General features: G+C 50.0%; 1 protein-coding gene across 1 annotated transcript in view; it reads left to right on the top strand.

Annotated features, from left to right (window-relative positions):
• The first annotated feature begins 6,870 nt into the window (after positions 1-6,870).
• The window catches only part of SGIP1 (SH3GL interacting endocytic adaptor 1), a 60,519-nt gene continuing 54,141 nt past the window's right edge, over positions 6,871-13,248 (top strand). The window contains exon 1 of the mRNA XM_064454863.1: positions 6,871-7,491. Coding sequence (XP_064310933.1) covers positions 7,482-7,491 — 10 coding nt within the window. The 5' untranslated portion in view covers positions 6,871-7,481. The remainder of the gene's footprint in view (positions 7,492-13,248) is intronic.

Here is a 13,248-nt window from a genome sequence, read left to right as displayed (position 1 = left end):
CAAACACTTTCCCTCCTGCCTGCGCAGGGCACCACAGGTCTTCATTAACAGCACCCTCCGCCTCAGGGCTACCCGTGCCCCTGCAGACCCTGCGCCAGGCTCCTGGGCAGGGTGGGTGCCATACCTACGCAGCAGCCAGGGCGATCACCCATAGGAGCACCCCGATGCCTGAGCAACAGCCCTCTCCACAGCAAACTGCAGGTAAATCCTTGCGGCAGCCCCAAAATGCACTCTTAGGGCTGGGGGAGCAGAGGTAGGAGGGTTTTGCAGCAGAACAGTGGTAAGAATATTTTCAGCATTAAAATAACATATTTTTTCCATAACCTCATTCTCAGCTGAGCTATTTGGGTTGAAACCTTCCCCCAAAAAAAAAGAAATCAGCCCGAGGCGGGCAACTGTCAGAAAGCAGCAGCGTGACTGGGTGGTGCCCGGGTGCTGGGGAGGGTGGGGGAGGACGTGCTCCCTGAGGGTGCCCATGCCAGCCTCATCTCTGGCCGAGCTGCACCCACCCATGCAGCAAGCAGGGCTTGCACCGGGTTTTGCTGGACCCATGGGGGTTGTGCTGGTTCAGCTCCTGTGAGGATGCAGCAGAGCCCTGTTCCTTGCTCCCAGGGAGCATGAGTTTGCTCCTGCATGGTCAAGGTGGCTGGGTTTTTTAAACTATTTAAAATTAATAAGCCATCACACCTAGAGGGAAAAATGTGTTTGAAATATTGTTGGATTTGGACCAGTGCAAAAACTCCCAGTTTATCTTCCTCGGGGGCTTCCCATCACAGGCAGCGTGGCAGCGTGGCTATGTCTTGCAGTGCGTGCAGGCAAGCACTGGGGGCAGCGGGCAGCATGTGGGGCACCCAGGGGCACCCAGGGCTGTGCTCACCCACTCCCCCTGGCACCGCAGGGTGGAGCCCCCCTCAAGCCGGCGCCAGAGCAGAAACCAGGTGCTAGGCAGCACATCTTTGGCTCATTTTATTTTGTTTTGCTGCAGATCATGGGTAATCCCGGTCTTGTTCTTTGATATTTTTCCCCCTTGCTAATTGATACTGTAATTAAGCTAATGCTTAAGCTACAGGGAAGAAGGGAACAGCACAGAAGCTTGGAGCCTGCTTTTATTTGTGCTAATGTCAAACGAGGGAACAGTGTCCAAACGCATGAAGTTTCTCTGAAATACCCACAGCCAATGCTGCTCCTGTAGGGTTCATTTTACATTTGAAAGCTGACGCCTGGTTCGCCTGCCCTCCCCACCCCTGCTGTGTGCTGCTAGGTCTCCCTTTCCACCCTTGGGGTGCAGCATTTCAAATTAAATTAATGTCTATTTGGGCAGAATTGGGTGAAGTGGTATTTTGGGGGCTCCCCTGTGTGTGTGTGCCCTGGGGCTAGATCCTGGCTGGGCTTCCCAGAGAGGGGGGCTCATCCCCGCTCCCACCCCCCGGTGCCTGTTGGGGATGGTGGCTGCGACATGGGGTGGTTGGGGCCCCCAGCCCAGAGAGGCATCAGGAGCCAGGGTGCAGTGCTGACCCCATGCCCAGGGGCATATGCAGAGGCACATTCCCATCCTAAAAGCACACTCGGGGCTGATACCTCAGTGATCAAATCCAAAATGGGCTTAACAATATTGAGGACCAGGCATGTGGTGTGAAGCAGGCTACTGGCTGCAAAACCCCATGCCTGTGGTGCACACACGGACTTTTCCAGTGTTCCTGAAAGCCTTCTTTCTATCAAAAAAAAAAATCAATTAACACTATTCCCTCTGCCGTCTCTTTTCTGAACAGTTGGACAGTTTGTCCCTTTCAGGCCCAGAAACGGTGACAACCTGGGTGTGTGCAGGGCTGCAGCAGCTCCAGGGGCAGGGTTTTCGGCTCAGACCCCTGCAGGAGGATGACAGGGCCAGAGCACCCCTGTGGCAGCTCTCAGCTGTGCCTCGTCCCTGTTGGGGTGTGGTGGTGTGGTGCTGGGGTACTGGGGCAGGTGATTAGCCTGATTAGCTCCTGATTAGCAGTGGTGTAGGTAGGGGCCAGGAGGAGGTCCTGGTGTAGGGGAGGTTGTTGAGAGGAAGAGGAGGGAGTAGAAGAAGGTGGTTTTTGGTGTGGTGCACTCAGAAGGTGTTTTCCCTGCCTGGGTGGAGGTGGGTTTTGGTCACCACTCCACCAGTGGTGCTGGTAAGTGGGCATTTTTGAATGTGGCGCCTCTTTGCCGTGTGATTTGGAGTGATATGGAACAGGAATCCCAACCATGTTGGCAGGAGCAGCTTGCAGGGCGTGCATGGGGTTCCCATCGTGCCTTTATGCCCCAGGGTGTAGCCTAATTACCTCTGCTTACATGATAGCTATTAAATAAGGCAGAGTTGGCTCTGGCGGTGTTAAGTCACTCCTTCAATGTGCATGGTGTGCCTCTGCTCTGCCAACGCCCCTGTGCCGTGGGGGCACCTGGCTGCTGCTTGGTGGAGGTGCCCTGCTCAGCAAAATGTGAGTTTTTGGGGGCACTGAGTGGGCCTGATGGCTCCAGCGCACAAGTGCTGGCTGCCTCCTGTGTCCCACTCGTGCTTGGTGATGGAGGCAGTTGGTCCCATGAGACACCGTGTTCAGTTTCAGGGGACCCACTGCCCATTCCCAACCCTGTTGTGACTTGTGCCGTGGCTGTGATTAGGGGGGGTTGCTTGTGCTGAGGGTGGTTTGGGGTCCTGTGGGATGCTGCTCTGCTGGTTCTCAGCCTAGGCTGGGTGGTTTGGGGGGGGTGCTTTGTAGGGTGGAGAGCCTTTTGCAGGGTGTTTCTCAGGGGCTGGCTGTGGTTGTGTGCCCCCCAGGGCCAATTCCCTGTGTGCTGGTGGGGACAGATGTTGGGGGAAGGCAAGAGGCAGCACGTGGAGATGCGTGGGCAGGAGAGGGCTGGCAAGGCTGGGAGGGGCTGGGCAAACAGCCGCTTGTGCTGTGCTCCACTCCTGTTGCATCCCCACTGAGACTCATCGGTGCCAAAGATTTGCTGTCCTTTGTATCCAGAGGAGAGCCAAGTGCATTGGGTCTCTCTTAAAATGCATGATACGCACATTTTCCCCAGCCCTGCTGGGAAAGCAGGCACCCCATCCGGTTCTCCTGCCTCTCTGAGTGTGCATCCCCAAAGGGCTAGAGCACTGCGGGCAAGGGCTTGCTCCTGCATCTCTCCTTGCAGCAGCTCACTGAGATGGAAAGGGCCTGGCAACTCTTTGTGCATGGGAAAACCCGGGATGAATAGAGCGAAAAAACTAATAGAGCAGAAGGTAACGGGCTTTATTGTGGAGTGAAGAGCAGCTGCGTCCTGAAAGGGGCCCCGTGCCAGGGGATGCGCAGGGAAGCGGGCGGGTGCTGCTCCTTTCCTCCTTCTAGCCCTGGCCAGGGCAGGGCAGCCCATGGCCCCGGTGCTTCTGCCTGGAGTGGCAGCAATGAGCTCCCCGTGACAGGTGGGAAGGGACAAGATGGAGCCTGGTGGCTGGCAGGGCTTGCTCACGTGAGCTCCTTGAGCTGGTTTAGCACTGCTCCCACAGGGAGACTGTGGATGCGTGTGCAACGCTCTGGCTGTGCAAAACATGATGCAGGGTGGTTGAGCCCAGTAGCATCTTGGGGCATGGCCTTTTTCGGTTCAGCTTCACAGGTCTGTTGTTTCCAAGGGGGCTGTGTGAGCCCATTTGGTGCTGCTTCCACACCCTCCTGAGCTCACTGGAGACTTGGGCAAGATGCCTCTGGTGGGGCCCTGCATCTACCAGCCTCCTTTCCTGGTAGGGAGAAGCCTTTTGAGCAAAGAATCTTCTAAACATGTCACTTTATCAGAGCCCAAATGGCAGCCTATGTAATAGTTTGCATTTGCCTTTAGCTGTCCTACAGCAAAGCACAAACGTCCATGTTCAGAGTGAGACTCCTGCATCCTAGGGATTATAACCTCTAGCAAATGCACACTGACCTCCAGCACCCTGCATGGAAGAAACTAATTTTATAGGGGAAGAGGCAAATGGCTGAATTTTGTTGGGAAGTCTATTTTGCAGGTGATGGGGGAGAAATCCCCAGTGCTGTGTGGCGATGGGAGCTATCAGTAGCAAGGCTGCCAGAGGCTCTGGCCTTGTCCACTGGGTATTCCACCTGGAACAGATAAACGGATGAGCTTATCTTTAGTAAAGGTTTAATTACGGTTTAGCAAAAGGGTTGTGGAGCCACGTAAACGGAGATGTAAACAATCCACTGGCTGCCCGTTACTGCCATTAATGCTGGGGGATTTGCCAGGGCCAGATCCTGTGCAGGGATGAGGCTGGCAGATTGGAGCTTTATTTAGCAAATCCCTGTCCATGCTGCACCCCACGCTCCTTGCCCGCCCTGGGGCACTGTGTCCCCGGCTGGCCAGCGGACGAGCTGGGCTCCTTTGCTACCACGGCGCTTGTCACATGTACCTAAAGCATGACTCTGCTCGGATATGAGTAATGCACTCCAGTGACTCATTTTCTGCCTTTTTTTCATTTTCTTTTTTTTTTTTTTAAGGCCATTGACTTCGTCTCTTGATGTTTACTTGCAGCCTCCTAATGCATATCCTGCAGGAGCCACCTAAGATTTCCAGCACTTTCACTGACAAATGTCCATGTGTCAGCTAGTGTGGCTGGAAATTGTTTGGAAATCCTTAAATACCAATTTTACCTTGAAATGAGATGGGTGTGCTCCGGCAAAGGCTCAGATCTCCCTGTGCTTCCTGGCTTTGGGAAGAGCCCGTGCAGGGAGATGGTTCATGGGGTGATTAGCGAGGGGTTAATTTTGCCCTTGGGAAGACAAACTTTAATTTTTCTACTTGACAAGAATTATTTCATAACATCAGGACATCCTGCAGAGTTGACCAAAGCTGGAGCTGCGTTGTCGTTAGCTATAACCCCTGAGATTCGTACCTGTGCTAATGCAGTATGTGCTGGTGCGATATAGAGGCTGCCATAGCTCAGCACCAAAATGGAGGAATTTGGTGAAGAGCACTGATTTACCCATTTCCCAGCTTGGGAGGGGGGGTTTCAAGGGGAAGTTACAGCTCTTTTTGTTTTTGGTTTTTTTTTTTAAGGAATGTAAGCCCTGCTGGGGAGCATTATGAGAACTGTGGGAGGTGGGCTGGCAGGTCTGTCTCGGCTGGAAGCAGAGCTGCTGGGATGCAGGATGGCTGCAGCAGCACTGTGCCAGGCTGTGCAACAGCTATGTGAATTTCAGATCAGTGTTATTTTGGTGTGTCTGGGAGGGATTTGGACACAGCAGGTGTGTGCCCCTCACCTGGGTGTCCTGCCATGTGTGCCAGCCCAGTTCCTTGGGAGGTTTGGGGCTGGTCTGAGGGGACAGTGGAGTAATGTTCAGCATGTTGTGCTTGCCCTGGGATTACAAGCAGATTTCCTGAAGGTGCTGGGCACCCTTCCCTGCAAGCCCGCTGCCTGCACCGGAAAAGCAGGCAGCTGAGACAGCTCGCAGGTGCTCCTTGCTGGGATTAACCAAACCATCTGTTAAATAATCCCGTCCCTCTGCCCAGGCATGTGGCAGCTTCTTACTGGCAGGGATGGGTGAGGGCTGCAGATGCTTTGGGGCTGGGGGCACTTGATGCTGGAGCTGATGATGTGGTATTGAAGCTCATTTCCCCACTGGTGTTAACTGAACCCTCAGAGGTGCTTGCCTTCTGGTGTGGGTTTTTTTTTTTTCTAGTGGGAAAAATGAGACTTTTTGAATGGGGAAAAATGATGTGGGTATTATTTTCCCTGCCCGTGAGCAGGATGAAGTCCTGAGAAATGTGTGTGGCTGATGGGGCTGGGGCCTAAAAATGGCAATGCAGGGTGAGAGACAGAAGTTAAGTTTCCATCACAGATACAAAGCCATGCTGAAAAGCTGCATTTGTGAGTGCTGAAATAGGCTGGCTGTGCTGAAACGCTGCTGTCGTGCCCGGTGGGGGGAGGCAGCTCCTCTGTGCGTGTAGGTTAGCGCTGATGATCATAACTCCTGTCTTTGCTGGGCAATGAGCTGCTGTGGTGGCCTCAGGGTGAGACCTACATGCAACCCTGGCCTGGGTGTCCTCTGCCCCTGGGATGGGGTCATCCCTGCCACCCCTTGCAGCAGTGGGTGCCAGATGTGCCAGGGACACGGCTCCTGTTCTCACGGCCGTGCTTGGGGACTACTTCAGTGCAGGTGTAAGGGGTTTTAAAGCCTCTTTCCTGGCAGAAAAAAAAAAAAAAAGACTGAAAACTTGGAGCTGGTTAAAGCCAATTTTACCAGAACCAGTTTTGTATCTCGCACGTTTATTGGGGTAATCCTAGTAGCGTCCCATGCAACTCCTGCGTTGGTATTACCTGTCACCTCCAGCCAAACTCCCCCCTGCCCTTGTAGCAGCTTTGAGAAATTATTTTGAAGCTGGTGAGGATCACACACCCTATCAGGGCTGGCTGGCTTGAGGTGAGGCTCTGTGCCAGGGGGCTGGATACCGTGGCTAGCAGAGAGAAATGGGGGGATATGGCAGTTTGTTGGGACAGGCTCATAGTCTCTGGCTTGTGTGGCATTTCATAGGGCAGTAGTGGCACCAGCTGCTGCTGGCCACAGTGATGGGAGATGGGGCGCCCCCGGGCAAAGGGTGTCCCAGGCAGAGGCTGGGGGTCAGCTCTTGCAGCCCCCCCTCACTCCCTCCCCAGCCTCTTTTGTTCCCTGCTCTGGTGATGCTTTGGCTGCTCTTCATGTGAAATTAATTCCCAGGCACTCTTGGAAGGCAGTCGGGGAGAAATTTCTCCCGCATCATCCTTTCGGGGCTAATTGCTGGTGATGTGACGTCAGCCCGATGGATTTCTCTCTTGAATGGCTGCGGGAGAGGCGAGGGGCCTGGCGCCCGCGGATGCGCACCCGAGCTCTCAGCCCTTCTGCTCACTGAGCACGCCTAAGCTCACACCCGGTGCCACCGGAGCGAGCTCTGCTGCCTTATCCAGGCTGGATTTATTTCCCGCCCCCCCTTCCTAGCTGGCCTAATCTGACAGCGCCTGGTAATTAATCTGGCTCCCCCAGCCGCTGCAATAGGATTAGAGGGAGGGGAAGTGCGTCACGAGGTACGAAGAGGGGTTATGCTTTTGGTGAAAGTGGGGGGGAAATGGGAAATAGGTTGGTGTGTTCCCGGGGGGGTGTGTGTCGGGAGCGAGCGCGCATGTGAGGAGGTGCGGGGCGGGAGGGACCTGCTGCGCCGCTGGCAGCGCCGGAGCCGAGCCCGGCTCGTCCTCCCTTTCTCTCAGCATCCTCCTGTGATCCTGGAGGTGATACAGGCACAGCAGCATCCATGGCCTGCCGTTAGGCTCAGCACCTCTTTTTTTTTTTTTTTTTTTTTTTTTTCCCCCCCCTTGTTATTCCAGCAGCTAAGCAAACTGCGGATCAGAGGTGCTTGATTGAAGGGCTTACATTAAGCATCTGGTAACTGGGATTGTATTCTCCTGTATTTTTTCAGGCTCCTTGGAAATTGAGGAATGCAATTCTGCCACCATGATGGAAGGTAGGTGATGATCTGAGCATGTCTTTTGGGCTCGCTAGAGTTTTAAAAGCAACGGTGGAGGAAGAGGGATGCATTAAACCTGTGTGTGTGACTCCTTTTCCTTTTTTAAAAATAATAATAATAAAAAATAAAACCTTCTCCTTCCCCTAATCCCAATCAAACCAAAATAACCTGCCCACTGCCGGCGAGCTGGCGGATGGTGATATAATATCAAGCCCATCAGATTATTTGCAGTTCCATCCCCAGCCCTGCGTAGGCAGGTCAGGGTATGCAAGCGCCCGGTTAACTGGCAGAGCTGCCAGTTCCTCCGGCTGGCGAGGCGGCAGCCTGGGCAGGCAGAGGGAACCCAGGCCAGCATGGCTTGGTCGCCGTTAAGGTCCTTTAGGCATTATTTTTCCTTTGCTTGGAAGCCCGCTTTCTCAGCCTGACCTGATATACAGAGGATGAATTTAAGTGTTTATCTGTAAGCACAGACCAGCGGCTGTGAAGCCTGTCGATGAAGGATGGGATTCTGTGATTTTGCAGTGTAGCTATATGGATGAGCATCTTTTCAGTGGGAAACCAGGATATTTGAACTTAAGGTAATTTTAGCCATGCAGTGTCACTGGTTAGAAGATGCAGACTCTGAGGGTGAGGAGGTGGAGAGGTTGGATTGAGGCTTACTGAAATAAAAAAGGAAACAAGAAGGAAATATGGGCTCCAGGCATAAGATACTTCAGGGAGCGTTGTGAGACTGTGCATATGATCGTGTATGGGAAAAGCCCCATGGCATTTCTTAAAGAAATTTTAACCTGTGTCGTTTGTCTCGGTGATATGTAAAGCTCCTTTTATTTTCTTTTTTCTTTAATGCCTTCTGGAGTAAGATGCAGGGAAAGGAAAACTTTTTTTTTTTAGCAGAATAGGTATTTCAGGGCCAAGAAGATCAAAATACCCTGGGTTTTTTTCTTTTTTATGGCCTATTGGCCGAGGAGAAGGGCTCACCTCAGCGAGGGGTGTGCGGAGCTGCATCCAGCGCTGGGCTTGCGGCGCTGCCGGCATGCTAACCAGGCAGCTGCCTGGCCTTCCCTGAGATGACAGGCAGAAATTGGGCTGCCTCTTGGTGTGTCCATGTAAATCAGAGTCTGTAATGCTGTCCAAGTTAAACCAGAAAGGTGTCGGGCTCCATGTAACTGACACTTCTTGTACTGACTTAAAATATTTGCCTAACCTTGGAAATTCAGGTGCTGTAATGGCCATGTGTGAACACATAGGAATTGCTGCTTGCTTTTTTTTTGATTCCTCAGTGCTAAAGGATTGAGTGGTGTTGTCCTTTGATATGAGGAAATGCCCTCAATGTATTCTCTAATATTGACAATAAAGTCACAGACAAATGAGGTTTTAATTTTAGGCTACGACATCAAACTCGTCACACCATGATGGCATACATGACACATTGGGAACCAGGCATACAGCCTGTGCAAGAGCAGGTAATTTTAGAGATGATGATAGCAATGTGATTTCTTTCAAAACTACCTGCATTTGTGGAGGAATTAACATAGATAAATCGAAGCTGGCCTGCTGTAATTCTTGGTTTGGGTTATTTAACTAGTTGTGGAGGCAGCAGTGGGGTGTGTTTTTTTTTGTTTTTTTTTTTTTTTCTTGAGGGCTTTTGCCTTGCTTGTGAAATGCCTGTGGTGTGCTGCTGCGTGGAAGCTTCAGTTGCCGTGGCCCAGGCAGGTGGGTGCAGGCAAGGGGCTGGCAGGGGTGTCCCGCCAGGGCTGGGGCAGCTGGCTCATCGGGCTCTGGCAGAGGCAGAATTGCCTTTCACAAAATAGGCTTGCTTTTAAAAAAAAAAAACCAAACCAACCCCCCAAAAAACTAGCCATAAAAATTTCCCCATTTTTTGTGATGTGTTAGCTGTTGTTCCCCAACCAGCTAATGTGTACAGGAACCTAGAACGAAAGTGAGAAAATAGAGTTAGAAGAAATAATTACTGCTTCTGATTAATGTTAAACGGTTGGAAACTGGCTCTCTTTGTGGAAGAGTGAAACTTTAGTGACCAGTATCCTACTGAAACACTGACACATTGCAAGATACTTTAATATAAGAATGCTTTCAAATGTGCTTAGCTTAATATTATCTGCAACTTTTAAACCCGCACAAAATAACTATAGTTCCCTGCAGTAAACATGGTAAAGTGTTTTCATTATTATTTTAATTGCTTGCAGTGTGTCTCGCCAAAATGTTGGACACTGCTGGTGGAGCTCGGGGAGGAGCTGAGCTGTGCCCACCTGGCACATGCTGGTGCCCATGGGCAACCCTGGGGTGCAGAGCACAGGGCTGGCCCAGCATCACCCACAGCTGGTGGGATGAACCTGGCTTAGTTGATGGTTTTGGATCTTCCTCTTTGGAAACAAGAGAATCTGGCTCCTTGGGAATGGTGCAGGATGTGCAATTTGTACTAGTTTGTTCTGAACACAATATGGAATATTTTCTCATTCCCCTGGTAGATGGGGAGAAAGCATGCATATTTTTTCACTGTTTGCTTAAAAATCACAACGATGTCTTACAAAAAAAAAAAACCCAAACCAAAACTGAAGCATGGACACTGCCTCAAGAAACTAGTCCTCTCTGGGAGGAGATCTGAACACATGCTACATGGCATCTCGACCACTAGAAGTAGATGGTCCTCCACCTCCATAGCACAGTGGGGTGCAGCTTGCACGAGCATTGCTGTTGTTCAGCAGGCTCAGGGCCTTGGGGATGGCTTTGCTGTGCTTGGCCTTACTCATGCAGGTGGAAAGTAGGTGTTGGGGATGGAGACTAAAATCCCCCAGCTTTGAACTGACAAAAAGAACCTGCAGCAAGATGTGGCACATGTCAGCACTAGATCTGGGACTAAAATTGCTGCTGGAAAGGTCCCACCAGGTGCTGGAAAGGTCTCTGCATGTGTGGCTATAGGTGTGAGAGGTCTTTGGATATTCCCTTTGACTGTTAACTCGCCAGTACTCAGAAATGAACTGGGCATGTCATTAAGGTAAACATCTGTGCACAAAAACAAGCTTATCTTCTGTAATCCATCTGTTGCATCTCCAATGTGCTGAAGGTATTTCACCTAAAATGATCGATGGGATGTAGTGCCTGAAGCAAAACCCAAACAAGGGGGGTTTTTTTGGGTAGAAAGGATAGACAATATGGCAAAGTCAACAACTGCATGTGAGGCAGGGCTGCAAAATGCCTTCTTGGAGTGAGCGCCAGTTTAAAGAGTGCCCTTGGGCATCTCAAACTGGTGCCCAAACACAGCAATTGGGGTTTGTCTGCCAAGGCAGAAACTTTCTGCATGATTCATGGGCCTCATACAAATTTTAAAGACACTTCAGAAAAAAATTACAGTTTAAATCAGGTGTCTATTCTTCTTGAATCTCCATCACCAGGTCTTAAGCAATTCAAGGTGGAAAAACATGGTTGTGTGTGGAAATATCGTTCCCTTCATGCTGGTGTTGCGGCTGTGAAGCTGTAGCGGATACACAATGTGATTTACCCAGCACTTGTGCTGGGGATCTTGTCCCACTGCTGGGATCTGAGAGGGGGCAATGTGGAGGGAAAAGTGGAAAGGAGGGAAAGGCAGAGCTCTTCCCCAAAACAGTGACCTTAAGCACTTTTCTAGTAAGACTATCACTAAAAAATCCATCTGTCTTTGTAAAGTTGATGGGGGGCATGACACTGGCTGCCTCCCTGCCTGGGCTGCGAGCGGAGCTTACATGTGGTAGAGTTCCTGTTTTTTGTGCTGGCCCAATATAGAATTTTTTTTAACTTTAAGACAGCATATTTGAGTTTCTATAGGTTCAATAAGAGAAAAAAAAAGCCAACACCTGACTGATGTGCAGTTTGTTTGTTAGTGGACTGGGTTGTTCACATGCAATGCAGTAGTACAAAGTGTAGCCCTGTTTGCCTTGCCAGCTATTGAATTGCCTTGGCTATTTGTTTTTAATAGAAGTTCAGTTGCAGGCTGGTGTTTCTGGGGGCTTTTGAAGGTTTTTTGCTTTATCTGTGTGAATGAAAGAGGAGTAAGGCTTGCAGTGGTTACAGCTACTGGTTTTTCTGCACTTACAGACTCGTAGAATGATTTATTTTAATTTTCAGTTTAGTTTTAGGTGATTTTTAATTTCATAGATGGTCACCAGGCAGCTGCTGGTCCCAGCATGGTCACCCAGGTTGCATATGTGTTCCCGGGAGCCAGAGACATGGGATTTTGGGGCTGTCCTTTGGGAGCAGGCATGGAGCTCCTACCCTGTCCTACAAACCCCCATCTCCTCTGCTACACACAAGTGGGCTTCACTGCAGAGGTGGGAAGGGGAAATTCCCTCCTACATCCCTATTTACACTGGATTAGTCTGACAATGGTAATACTGTTTGAAAGCAGTGAGGTGCCAGGACTGGAAAAATCATACCTAGCAGCCCACGTTATCTGGGAGCTGTTTCTTACCCATCCCAGGTTCAGAAAATCACTCCGACTTTGGCATATATTTCTTTGCATTTAAATTATGAGGTTTTTTTGTGTGTGTTTTGGTTTGGGGTTTTTTTGAGAGTTATTGAGGAAATCTCTTAAAATTCTCCACCTACATGTTCCAGGGAATTTAAAACATGAATTTGAGATTAATGTCATCATGCATAGGATGTGTGGAAATAATCTTGCAGGGAGGTTTAGGATTGGTTTTGCTGAGGAGGATGGGAGCTGCAGTGACACTGCGGGCAGGTTTCACAGCCTGCCCTCATCACCTGGCTGCAGCTGCTGGTTCAGTGCTTGGACGATTTCATACAACCCCACAAATATATTTGTTTTCTAAATCTGGATTTATAGAAATCATTCAAGATGCACCTTGTTATCAGCCAATTAATAGTTAATGGGTGTCAGGCTTTTAAATGCATGTGTGTGTCAGTGGACATTCAGCTGTTTTGTGCTTCCCTTAAAATACCACCCAGCATCACACCTATTACCAGGTGAGTGCAGGTGAGACAGGCTCCATCCCCTGTCCTACTCCTGTTACAGACAGCATCAGCTTCAAGAACAAGCTTGTGTCTAAAATGTCAGTCTGGATGAGTTTTTTTGATGGCTTAACCAGAAGCTTTTGTATCAGCTGAAAATGAAAATAAACCTTAGTATTATGAGACACTACAAAAAAAATCTGTATCAAAATCTTCCCTAAAGATTGATCTGAACCCCTTCCCTGGGACGAGCTTTGGGGCGATCAATGGATGGATGCAGACCCAGCTCTGTGTGCTTCTTGAGGGGCTATTTTTTTTATTCATTATTGCTGGGAGCAGCAAGATTAATTTTAATCTTCCCAAGTATTTTGCTGTCAGCAAACAAACTAATAAATGCAATGTTGCTGGAAACAGTCCTGTAGCCACCTTGTTGCTGTTGGGGTTTGCTTGGAGATGGTGGTGTTGGTAAATGTGCCTGATAATGAATTCATGTGGGGAACTTTTAGGTCCCTCTTAAGGTGCCCTTCCAAATGACAAAGGAGGACTTAATTTTTTAACATGGTTTATTGGAGTTTTGCAGTTTGGACTTGTTTTGGTGTTAGTGCAGAAGATGCAAAAGAAGCTTGTATAAGTTATTAATACGGCCATTTATGCTTCATGTTTACCTGGCTCCTTTCACCTGGGGACCTTGAGCTCCTTCACGCTGCACAGTTCCTCTGTGGGGAGACAGATGGTGGAAGAAGCTCTGTCAGTTTTGCCAAATGCTACCTGGAAATGAAGCCTTTCTTTGGG

This window comes from Phalacrocorax carbo, chromosome 6, assembly GCF_963921805.1.
Source record: "Phalacrocorax carbo chromosome 6, bPhaCar2.1, whole genome shotgun sequence".
NCBI classification, from domain to species: domain Eukaryota; kingdom Metazoa; phylum Chordata; class Aves; order Suliformes; family Phalacrocoracidae; genus Phalacrocorax; species Phalacrocorax carbo.
Note: the sequence above shows the minus strand (reverse complement) of the source record. Positions and strands in the feature narration are given on the sequence as shown.